Raw genomic sequence first — 13,238 nt, forward strand, 5'->3', positions numbered from 1 at the left:
TCAGTCATACTTGGGTTAATGGCTTCACGTGTTACCATAAGGGTTAATTGCCTGATATTACTGTGATTATTGTAGTTTAACTACCATTTGGTAAAAACAGGTAATTATATTAATTATAGCTAATGCAGGATGTCATTTCTTTGTGGTGTGGTCACTTGATATATAATGTTATGTTTAAGACCAAATCAGACTTTATAAATATGGTTGATATAGAAAAAAAACTAAAAATTTCCAACCCTAAAATTCGGTTAATATCCCTTACGGGGAGTCAACGTGTCCCCCTAAATATATATAATTATATTTTTACATCTTTGTCACCTGGTTCTCCCATACATGCAGTGTTTTGTTTACCATTGATACGTGGCATTTCCAGGCATTGATTCCAACCAAAATTCGCGTCCAGCGCTAGCACCGCCCTCCTTGCTCTCTTAGTCAGGCAAGATCACCTTACAGTGCCGTGTTTTTGTTTGTCTCCACCCCCATTTTTGCCAATTTCTGAGCGCTCATTTCCCGATCACTCTGAGAAGTCTCAGACAAATGTTTCAACTTGCTGCAGCTTTGCCTTAAGACCTGCATGCATGCTATGTAATTGAAACTTGATTTTCTGGTTTGGCTTGCTTTGTGGTAGACCGTCTTGGGCAGGTGATCTGTCATATTCTTCTTAAATGAAAACCTCTTGAGTGCTTTTTCTCGTGGCTACATAAAAACGTAGCTTAGACTTCTGAACAGTGAGAATAGAAAACTCAGTTCGTAGGTCTCTGTTAATAACTTGTGTCGATGTTAAAAATTTGGGATAAGCTTTAGCAATCGGCTGCATCACATATACTGTAGATCTGTTTAGTTTGGCATCTACAGTCAGCCTTGTACTGCAGCATAAATGCCAATTCAACTGGTTGAGGTACTATGGGGAAGGGGGGGGGACCTCCATGGGTAAAGATCCTTTTAAGAGCTGATCAGCCAAACAAACTTACGTACCCAATTATTTCCAGTGTAAACGTGCCCAACAGCCACACGACAAGCGATAAATTGCTCGATCTTTTATGTGGGCATTAAAATCATAATTTGATAGCATCACATATCGTGTAAAGGGGATATGCTTCTGACATTCTGAACTCTTGTGATCTCTTGTGCTATAGGCGACGAAGGACATTCTTAGTATAAGACAGTTTATGTGCGAGTTAATATGATTTCGATTGCGACGCTTAGCCAACATTGTTGTAGAGGCTGATGTAACTCACATGACCTTTTAAAGGGGTTATCCAAGTTCTCAAACAGCCCCATGTGCCAAGCCCCTCACATTTAATATACTTACCCCAACTCCCGATGCTGCTCCTGGTCCCAGCACCGCCGCTTCTCCCTGTACACGGATGAAAACATCCGATATCGGGAAGGGGGCAGCTAATGGCAGGTGGGGTTGGGGACAAACCTCCCTAGCGTCACCCACGATGCTAGGGAGGCTCGTCCCCGGCTGTCATTGGCTGCCCCCCCCCCCCCCCCCCAACACCAGATGTTTTTATCTGTGTACAGGGAAAAGCAGCAGCGGCGGGGCCCAGGAAAGGCGACCCAGGTAAGTATATTACACATGATCCAGCAGCAGGGAGCTTACCATGGCAGCCAGGGCTTCAGCAGCATCCTGGCTGCAATGGTAACGGATCGGAACCCCAGCTGCCACAGCACCACCAGTAGATGAGGAGGGGGGACCCTGAGACCACTGCCCCCAGTGACTATAATATTGCGGGGGGGGTGGTTAGCACTGCGCCACCAATGGCTATAATACTCGGGGGGGTTGGGATGCACTGCGCCACCAATTGCTATAATACTGTGGATGAGGGTGGGGGGACCGCAATTAATATAATACTGAGAAGAATGGGAGTAGGAGAGGAGGGACTGTGGCCACTGTGCCACCAATGAGGGGTTAATTGTGGAGGATCGCAGCGTGCAGTCATAGATGCCGGCTATGGGATATGGCCGGCACCCGCAGCCTACATTTGTATTCAGGCATAAACTTTATTCATTGGTGGCGCAGTGGCCACAGTCCCTCCCCTCCTACTCCTCTCTGTTCTCATTGGTGGCCAGCGGCAGTCGCACACAGTGAGGAGGGAAGGACTCCCTCCTCCTCCACAGTGCCGGCTCAGGATAACATGGTACGCGCTGAGAGCGACGCGCGCCATGTTCTCTGTGATACTAGGCTGCGCAGCCTAGTATCGATTAAATAGCAAATCCCGGTATCAAATTGATACGGGTACAAAAGTATTGATTGGGTATCGATAATTCGATACCCGTTGCAACCCTAGACCCTCCACCGGTCCAGTGTGAACATAACTTTATTCTGCTTTCACTTTCTGGATGCATTGTGAAAATCAGTGCACTGAGTAGTGTTCCTAACCCCCAGAACCACTTCGTAAACTGCTGGGAGTATGGAAGCACTTTTCAGGGAAATTACTATTTATATCTTACATTTTTCAGTGCAAAGCAGTTTTCTCTCAGGAAACATGCAAAGGAAGTGTTTTTTATAGCAGTTGCAGCTCCAGCTAAATTTAGCTATAAGCACTTGATAACAATGGGCCCCCAAGTACTCTGTCCTCTCAACAAAAAGAAAAGTGCTTGGTCTGTCTTCAAGGAGTTGTTGAATGTGGACATTATTATGCCTCGTGCACACGACCATATTTTCCGTCCGGGTCCAATCCGCATTTTTTGCTTATTGCGAGTACTCATTCATTACTATGGGGCCTCGCAAAATGCGGACAGTGCTAAGATGTCATCTGTATGCCGTCTGGATCCATGCGGCCATGCTACAAATTATAGCACGTGTCCTATTTTTGTCCATTTTTCAGGCATTTCTACAACGGAGGCCAAGAAAAGTGTGGGATGCACATGGACCACATCCATATTTTGCAGATCCGTGGTTTGGCGACAGCAAAGAGTATATGGTCGTGTGCAGGAGGCCTTAGTTGTTACTGGCAAGTTTCTCAAACAGGCCTATGTTTTAAAAGCTGTGTTTTCTCTGGGCACCCTGCTGTGTCCATGTGTATGAGATCTATTCGCATGAACAGTCTCTTTAGGCCCTGTTCACGGTTGTATTTGGAATCCGGTAGCCTGATCTGTGTACTGCCGGATCACCGTTGACTATAACGGGATCCGGCAGAGATTAAGCCAGAGAGAGGCCGGATCCCTTTATAGCCGATGGGGATCCAGCAGTACACAGTTGTATCTGGCAACGCCGGACGTGGTGAGCTCCGGTAGCATGATTCTCAGCCAGATCAGGCTACCGAATTCCAAACCAAACTGTGCAGGTGCTTTTAAAAATAATAGGCCATGGTGATTATTTTAGTTAACTCTGAGACCTCTCCTTTCGAAATGCAGCCCTGTAGGAATAGGTGTAAATCATGACATCTCCTCTATGATGTCCTTATGCCTGAATCACACATGGACAGCAGTCTGTGGCCAGCGATTGGCTGCAGTAGTCATAGGTTCCTATATAGATCATTTCACTAGAGAACCTCTAAGAATTCTGAGACCATAACTTGAGGTATACGGTCTCTGAATACTTTTCATAGTTTGTGGTAAACCAATTGCACAGGACAACACAGGGCCTTTAAAAGATATACAATCTAGTAATTGTGGAAATGTCAATGGCTATATGGCAAGCATGACATGTTATGTATGTACACAGAGAACAGTAAATTGTCGAGACCTATTATCATTTCTTAGTACAGTTTAAGAATGCATATAAAAGAAAGAGGTTCATGTTAAGCGCTGTTCACATATATGTTTTTAACAGAACCACCACAGTTTAAGTGTTAAAACGTATCCCTGCTGTGAACTTTGACTCTTAAAGGGGGTTGTCCCATTGCGAAGACTTATCGATTATCCACAGAATAGCAGATACTTGTCTGATCAGCGAGAGTGTGAATAGGGGCTGATCAGACATCGCTAATCAGACATTAGCTTTTGGTGTCTGCTGTGGCGCCCACTCCGCTTTGGACAGAACGCCATCTTTAAAGACCAGGTGGTGACATGTACAGCTGAGGTTGAAGGGAGTCTGTCATCAGGAAATGCAGACGAATGTAATGATGCCTATCAATTTGTGATCTGTTTTAGGCTACATTCACACGAACGTATTTTGTTTCCATGTCCGTTCCATTTTTTTTTTATTTTTTTTTGCGGTTTGGATGCGGACCTATTCATTTCAATGGGTCCGCAAAAAATGCGGACTGCACACTGTGCTGTCCGCATCCGTATGTCCGTTCCGTAGCCCTGCAAAAAATATAGAGCATGTCCTATTTTTGTCTGTTTTGCAGACAAGGATAGGCATTGTTACAGCGGATCCGCAAAATAACATGTCACACGGACGACATCCGTATTTTTTGCGGACCGCAAAATACATATGGTTGTGTGAATGTAGCCTTAGGCCTCTTTCACATGACTGTGTGTGCGTGTGTTGTTGTGTTTTTTTTTTTGTTTTTTTTTTAACAGGCCGTTTTTTGCATTCAGTGTACGGAACTATTAATTTCAATGGTTCCCCGCAAAAAAAAAACGGAATGTACTCCGTATGCATTGTTTCCGTTCAAATATAGAACATGTCCTATTATTGCCCGCAAATCGCGTTCCGTGGCTCAATTCAAGGAAATGGATCCGCAAAAAAAAACGGAACACATACGGAAATACATCTGTATGTCTTCCGTATCCGTTTGTTTTTTGCCAAACCATCTATTGATTATTTTTTTATTCCCAGCCCAATTTTTTTCTATGTAATTACTGTATATGCCATACGGAAAAACAACGGAAGCTAAAAATGGAACACCGGATCCGTGAAAAACGGACCGCAAAATGCTGAAAAAGCCATACGGTTGTGTGAAAGAGGCCTTATTCTGGAGAAAACTACTTTTATTCCACATGGGAGCTGTGGTCCCATCATGGCAGGTACTGCATTTACTGGCTGAAAGAGGAATTGATAAATCTGGCTCCCCTATAAGTGGAAACTAAGGGGGACATTTATCAAAACTGCAACCAATCAGATTTCATCTTTCATTTTTCTTAACCCCTTTGGAAAATGAACAGTGGAATTTGGTTGGCGGTAGGGATGAGCGAAAGGACTTCGGATGAAACAACAGAAGTCGATTCACATAATACTTTGTTTAAATACTGTACAGAGCAGGAGCTCCGTACAGTATTAGAATGTATTGGCTCCTATTCTAATACTTCTAATAATGTATTGGCTCCCTCTCGCGAGACTTTGCATAATAACTTCATAAATCAATTTCTACTGTAAAAAAACATTTCCCGAACTCAGGTTCGGTTCCAAGTGGTACTTGATGTTTCATCCGAAGTCTATTCGCTTATCCCTAGTTGGTGGCTATAGGCTATAAGCGAATTTTCCTTTATAGCCGTAACCCCAGTTCTCATCGGGTTACTGATGTATAATGTACGGTACATAAGGATCCTTTTTGGTTTGCACTTGAAGGTCATTGTGAGCATCTTATTTAGATTTGCAGAAGCAGAAAATGGTTGAGTACAGTAGGTTATAATGGGCCTAGCTGCCAGCATCTGCTTAGTGACCACAGATGTATTTTTCAGGGATTGTGTATATTATTGCCTAACATTAGATGGCTTATTCTAGGTTATTTTGTAATCCTGCAAGTTCTGCATCTAATGGCCGTCACCAGAGCACAGGTATTATATGATGAATAAAGAGCCATAATTGCTTCACATTTACCAAGAGCAAACAATCACCTACTTGTTCCATACAATGAGTAGTGTGTCAAGTATTTAATGTTAGACGGGCGCTTGTGGGAAAAGACAAGGGAAGTGAAAAGGCCGTGGCTAGAGGTCTGCACGTTGGCAAGTTTCTTTATTGCTGCTAGTCATCGTATTTTATAGAAAAGTCGTTTCTCATTGCAATATATGAATGGGGTTGAGTGCGATACCAATCACAGCCGCTATACAATGTACGGCACTGTGCTTGGTAAGCTGCGAGAAGGCTGCGGCACTCACAAGTAGTGCCTGTGCCTTCTTAAATAGCTGATAGGCGGGGGTTCTGGGTGTCAGACCCCCACCAATCAGATACTGATGACCTATCCTGAGGATAGATAATCGGTATCAAAATCTCGGGAAACTCCTTTAGGGCTTGTTCACACGACCGTGCCGGTTTTTCCGGTCTGGCAAAAAAACGGATGCTGCCTGTGTGCCTTCCGCAATTTGCGGAACGGAACAGGAGGCCCATTATAGAAATGCCTATTCTTGTCCGCAAAATGGACAAGAATAGGACAGGACTCAAAATTTTTGCGGGGCCACGGTACAGAGCAATGGATGCGGACAGCACACAGAGTGCTGTCCACATCTTTTGCGGACCCATTGAAATGAATGGTTCTGTATACGGACCGTATGCGGAACACATAAAACGGCCCGTATACGGAACACAAAATACGTTGGTGTGAATGAGCCCTTAAAGGCAAACTGCCCCCAGTGCAACATAAATTAGTGACCGATGCCCTTAGCAGATCGGCGAGGGTACAGCTCCTGGCACTCCTGACAATCAGCTGTTTGAAGAGAAGGCAGTGTTCGTGCAAGTGCTGCTTCCACTTGAAAATTTCCTGTGTGCCGCCTTCTTTGCAGCGGTGGCACAGTGTAAGTACAATCCGTTCATGGTACGAACAATTAATTCAGTAAAATGACATGGAAACAGGAATTTCTTGTAATCTCACATGGATATTCCAGATTGTTGGAAAATGTAAGAGACAGAATGAATGCATATGAGACTGAGAATGGCAGATATGGTGCTGACCCCCCATATAAGTAAGGTACCCTCTCTTCCGTGGTGTCTTATGGATATTTCAGGTCAAATCTTCTAAAATAACAATTCATTATTCTAACCTCTTTTTCTCTTTTAGTAAATTAGACTATTCCCTATAATTTGAAAGGGTTATCCCATCTTAAATGTAAAAAAATAAATAAAAAATAATGAAAATTATACATCATCCAGTACATGACAATCTCTTTCTAAAAAAATAAAAAGCCAGAACCAGTCCTGTACCTCACATAGATCCAGAAATCTCCACATTGCTCTGCTAGATTTATATCCAACTGGCAGTTCATGGGCATGGCCTTTCTGCTGCAGTTCAGGGGGCATGTCTCTTCTGCTCTAGCTGTCACAGCACAAAAGGCAGTGGAAGGCTGGAACAGAGAGGTGGACAGAGAAATGGGGTGGACAGAGAAATAAAAAAAAATAACATGCGGCAGGTGGAGCTGTTCAGATACATTTTAGTGAGCACCTCTGGCTGTACAAAATTTTGAGTTACATGCAATTATAAAAGTTTTCAGATCCAGGTGCTGGTTTGAAAACGGGAATATTTTTCACGTAATGACCCTTTTAATAATTCAGGATAACCGTTTTTATTTCCCAAGGCTACTTTCACACTAGCGTTTTCAATTCCGCTATTGAGATCCGTCATAGGATCTCAATAGCGGAGGAAAACACTTTAGTTTTGTCCCCATTCTTTGTCAATGGTGACAAAACTGAATGAAACAGAATGCACCAAAATGCATTCCGTTCCGTTTGGTTGCACTCCCATCGCAGACAGAATAACGCTGCTGACACAATAGAAAATGGATCCGTCCACCATTGACTTTCAATGGAGTTTAGGACGGATCTGTCTTCGCTATATAAGACATAATACAACCGGATCAGCTCATGATGGATGCATGCGATTGTATTATGGTAACGGAAGCGTTTTTGCAGATCCATGAGGGATCCGCAAAAAATGCTAATGTGAAAGTAGCCTAACGCAGTTGTGCTGTTCTTCAGTTATCCTGCTTAGAAATGTTGAAATGTATGAATAAATTGTGTTGCGTCCTTACACAGACTGACACTGTTCATCAGGCTACACGCACTGTAAAAAACAGACAAGAATAGGAGATGTTATATTTTTTTTTCCGGAGCCGCGGACCGGAAGATCGGGGGCGCACTCTAGAAATGCAGATGCGGAGAGCACACATCCATTTAGTCCCCATAGAGAATGTATGGGTCCGCACGGGGAACGAATGTGGACCTGTTATATGGACATGTGAATAGAGCCTTATTCACATGGCAGTTTTTTTACAGACATAAAAAAATAGAACATGTTCTATCTTGTCCGTTTTTCACTGACTGCCCCCATACAATTGAATAGGTCCGTTTTTAACGTCCGGTTCTAAGAAAGGCATCAGTGAAAAAAAAGTCAGTTAAAAACGGACCGTTTAGGCTACTTTCACACTCGCGTTTTGTGTGGATCCGTTCAGCTAATGCAACCGTCTGTATCCGTTCAGAACGGATCCATTTGTATTACCTTTAACATAACTAAGGCTACTTTCACACTTGTGTTCGGAGCGGATCCGTCTGGTGTCTGCATCCACTATAAGCAATGCGCCGCACAGACCTTTCACTTACCAGTAGGAGGAGCGCCCGGCCAGTCACAGACATCGCAGGTAAGGCTGCTTTCACACTTGCGTTGTCCGGATCAGTCGTGTACTCCATTTGCCGGAAGTGCCCACCGGATCCGTAACACCGCAAGTGAACTGAAAGCATTTGAAGACTGATCCGTCTTCAAAATGCGTTCAGTGTTACTATGGCAGCCAGGACGCTATTAAAGTCCTGGTTGCCATAGTAGTAGTGGGGAGCAGTATACTTACCGTCCGTGCGGCTCCCGGGGCGCTCCAGAATGACGTCGGAGCGCCCCATGCGCATTGGATGACGTCATCCATGCGCGTGGGGCGCCCTGACGTCACTCTGAAGCGCCCCGGGAGCCGCACGGACGGTAAGTATACTGCTCACCCGCTCCCCACTACACTTTACCATGGCAAACAGGACTTTAGCGTCCTGGCAGCCATGGTAACCATTCAGAAAAAGCTAAACGTCGGATCCGGTAATGCGCCGAAACAACGTTTAGCTTAAGGCCAGATCCGGATTAATGCCTTTCAATGGGCATTAATTCTGGATCCAGCCTTGCGGCAAGTGTTCAGGATTTATGGCCGGAGCAAAAAGCGCAGCATGCTGCGGTATTTTCTCCGGCCAAAAAACGTTCCGGTCCTGAACTGAAGACATGATGCATCCTGAACCGATTTCTCTCCATTCAGAATGCATTGGGATAATCCTGATCAGGATTTTTCCGGCATAGAGCCCCGACAACGGAACTCTATGCCGGAAAAGAACAACGCACGTGTGAAAGAGCCCTAAGTATAATGCTTCTAAAATTGCTAAGTAACCATGGCAGCCAGGACTGCAGTAGCGTCTTGGCTGCCATGGTAACTGATCGGAGTCCCAGCGATTAAACTGGGACTCCGATCGGAACTCTCCGCTGCCACCAATGATGGGGGGGTGATTTTAATGAGGGAGGGGGGGCCCGCACTGGCCACCAATGAATATAATACTGGGGAGGGAGGGGGGTCTGCCCCCTGCTGCCTGGCAGCACCTAATCTCTTACAGGGGGCTATGATACGCACAATTAACCCCTCAGGTGCGGCACCTGAGGGGTTAATTGTGCGGATCACAGCCTCCTATAAGAGATCAGGTGCTGCCAGGCAGCAGGGGGCAGTTATGTCCACAGTTCTCAGTATATTCTAACTTGAAGCGTCCCCATCACTATGGGAACGCCTCTGTGTTAGAATATACTGTCGGATCTGAGTTTCACGATCTAACTCAAATCCGATGGTATATTCTAACAGAGGCGTTCCCATGGTGATGGGGATGCTTCAAGTTAAAATATACCATCGGATTGGAGAAAACTCCGATCCGATGGTATATTAACCCCTTCACGCAACATCACGTACATGTACATGGGGGAATGTGGTGCCTCACCGCATCCCCACGTGCATGTACGTGATCGGCTTTCACTGTCAGCGCAGGGAGCGAAGCGCTGAAGCTTCAGGGAAACTGGGGTTGCTAGGCAACCAGAGAAGCCGGCAGGCACTGTATAGGCGCTCTGACCCGCCCGCGATCGCTGTGATTGGTCCCTCTGCAGTAATGGACCAATCACAGCGAATCGGGGCAGGTAAGGGGGGGTTAGGGAGGGACTATGTGCTTCTCCTTCTCTGATCGCCCTAATTCCTGTCAGGGAAGCGATCAGAGAAGGAGATAGTGTGAAAATATTCCCGACCTATGACTAGTATACTCGTCATGGCGCACTGCTACTTAGCGCGCCATGATGAGTATACACGTCATGGCATTTAACTGTCACCATGTCTGCAGACATGGTGACAGCGCTGAGATCCCGGCTGTCACACACAGCCGGGCACCTTGGGTCAATGCCGAGGGGGGTCCTGTGACCCCCCCCCCCCCCCATGTCGGCGATCGCTGCAAACCGCAGGTCAATTCAGACCTGCGGTTTGTAGCTCTTACTAAAGTTTCTGATCCCCGCGGGATCAGAAACTGCAGAATGTCTAAAATAAAGCTTTTTCACCCCCCCTGCACCCCTGAATGATATTATGTGGGCGGGTGGTGCAGGGGGGGTGTCGCAGGCGGTGCGGTAAGGTGCGGCAGGCGGGATCGCGATCCCCCGCCCTCCTCCCCTTGAATAATCGTTGGTAGTAAGTGGTTATACCAGGGTGCCAGCACATTGCTGGCACCCTGGTATAAACGGCTGACATCTGCGATGCGATGTCAGCCGTTTAACCCTTTCCATACAGCGGTCCGTACGGACCGCTGTATGGAAAAGGTTAACAGCGCAGGGAGCTCCCTCCCTCTCCAATCGGGGGGCTGCTGTGCCTTTGCAGCCCCCCGATGGGAGAGGGAGAGAGCCCCCAGAGAGCCCCCCTCAGCCCTGTGCTTACCCTTCCCCGTCTGCGCAGTTCTGACCAGTACTGAGCAGACGGGGAAGGTTCCCATGGCAACAGGACGCCTCTCAGGCGTCCTGCTGTCCATGGTGCTGAACAGATCTATGCTAAAAGCATAGATCTGTTCAGTGTAAGTAAAATACAGTACAGTACAAAATATATTGTTCTGTACTGTATTATACAGACATCAGACCCACTGGATCTTCAAGAACCAAGTGGGTCTGGGTCAAAAAAAAAGTAAAAAAAAGTGAAAAAAGTAAAGTTTCAAAAAAACACATTTATCACTGAATAAAAAAATAAAATAAAAAATACACTACACATATTAGGTATCGCCGCGTCCGTAACGACCTGATCTATAAAACGGTCATGTTACTTTCCCCGCACGGTGAACGCCATAAAAATAAAAACTATGAGGAAATTGAAATTTTGCCCACCTTACTTCCCAATAAAGGTAATAAAAGTGATCAAAAAAGTCGCATGTACGCCAAAAAAGTACCAATCAAACCGTCACCTCATCCCGCAAAAAATGAGCCCTTACATGAGACAATGGCCCAAAAAATAAAAAAACTATGGGTCTCAGACTATGGAGATACAAAAACATGATTTTTTTTTTTTTTTGTTTCAAAAATGATATTATTGTGTAAAACCCTGATAAATTATAAAAAGGTAGACATATTAGGTATTGCCATGTCCGTAAGAACCTGATCTATAAAAATACCACATGACCTAACCCCTCAGGTGAACACTGTAAATTTATTTTTAATAAAAACTGTGTCAAAAAAGCTATTTTTTTGTTACCTTACATCACAAAAAGTGTAATAGCAAGCGATCAAAAAGTCATATGCACCCCAAAATAGTACCAATCTAACCGTCATCTCATCCCGCAAAAATGATACCCAACCTGAGACAATCGCCAAAAAACTGAAAAAACTATGGCTCTCAGACTATGGAGACACTAAAACATGTTTTTTTTTTGTGTCAAAAATATTATTGTGTAAAACCTAAATAAATAAAAAAGTATACATATTAGGTATCGTCACGTCCGTAAGAACCTGCTCTATAAAAATACCTCATGATCTAACCTGTCAGATGAACGTTGTAAATAATAAAAAATAAAAACAGTGCCAAAACAGCTATTTTTTGGCAAATTTTCCATTTTAATTCATTTTTTCCCTTAACAAAGCAAGGGTTAACAGCCAAACAAAACTCAATATTTATTGCCCTGATTCTTTAGTTTATAGAAATGCCCCATATGTGGTCGTAAACTGCTGTATGGCCACACGGCAGGGCGCAGAAGGAAAGGAGCGCCATATGGTTTTTGGAAGGCAGTTTTTGCTGGACTGGTTTTTTGACACCATGTCCCATTTGAAGCCCCCCCGATGCACCCCTAGAGTATAAACTCCAAAAAATGACCCCATTTTGGAAACTACACCCCTCAAGGTATTCAAAACTGATTTTACAAACTTTGTTAACCCTTTAAGTGTTCCACAAGAGTTAATGGCAAATGGAGATGAAATTTCTGAGTTTCTATTTTTTGTTACTTTGCCTCACAAAAAAGTTTAATATAGAGCAACCAAAAATCATATGTACCAACAAAACTGCCACCTTATCCCATAGTTTCCAAAATGGGGCCACTTTTTTGGAGTTTCTAATCTAGGGGTGCATCAGGGGGGCTTCAAATGGGACATGGTGTAAAAAAAAAACAGTCCAGCAAAACCTGCCTTCCAAAAACCGTATGGCATTCCTTTCCTTCTGCGCCCTGCCGTGTGCCCGTACAGCGGTTTACGACCACATATGGGGTGCTTCTGTAAACTACAGAATCAGGGCCATAAATAATGAGTTTTGTTTGGCTGTTAACCCTTGCTTTGTAACTGGAAAAAAAATATTAAAATGGAAAATCTGCCAAAAATGTGAAATTTTGAAATTGTGTCTCTATTTTCCATTAAATCTTGTGCAACACCTAAAGGGTTAACAAAGTTTGTAAAAATCAGTTTTGAATACCTTGAGGGGTGTAGTTTCTTAGATGGGGTCACTTTTATGGAGTTTCTACTCTAGGGGTGCATCAGGGGGTCTTCAAATGGGACATGGTGTAGAGAAAAACAGTCCAGCAAAATTAGCCCTCCAAAAACCAAACGGCGCACCTTTCACTCCACGCCCCGCTGTGTGGCCATACAGTAGTTTACGGCCACATATGGGGTGTTTCTGTGAACAGCAGAGTCAGGGCAATAAAGATACAGTATTGTTTGGCTGTTAACCCTTGCTTTGTTAGTGGAAAAAATGGGTTAAAATTGAAAATTAGGCAAAAAAATGAAATTCTCAAATTTCATCTCCATTTGCCAATAACTCTTGTGCAACACCTAAAGGGTTAATGACGTATGTAAAATCAGTTTTGAATACCTTGAGGGGTGTAGTTTCTTAGATGGTTTCACTTT

At 44.4% G+C, this 13,238-nt stretch overlaps 1 protein-coding gene across 5 annotated transcripts in view; it reads left to right on the plus strand.

The window, feature by feature from the left end:
* Nucleotides 1–13,238, plus strand: part of GAB1 (GRB2 associated binding protein 1) — a 94,841-nt gene that overhangs the window by 12,883 nt on the left and 68,720 nt on the right. Inside the window, exon 1 of one of the 5 annotated variants that reach the window (XM_040418497.1) lies at nt 4,826–4,923. The exons of the other annotated variants lie outside the window; for them this stretch is intronic. Coding sequence (XP_040274431.1) covers nt 4,831–4,923 — 93 coding nt within the window. The 5' untranslated portion in view covers nt 4,826–4,830. Of the gene's footprint in view, nt 1–4,825; nt 4,924–13,238 lie in introns of those variants that run through there. 5 annotated transcript variants of the gene reach the window in all.

Source organism: Bufo bufo, chromosome 2 (assembly GCF_905171765.1).
Source record: "Bufo bufo chromosome 2, aBufBuf1.1, whole genome shotgun sequence".
Taxonomy (NCBI): Eukaryota; Metazoa; Chordata; class Amphibia; order Anura; family Bufonidae; genus Bufo; species Bufo bufo.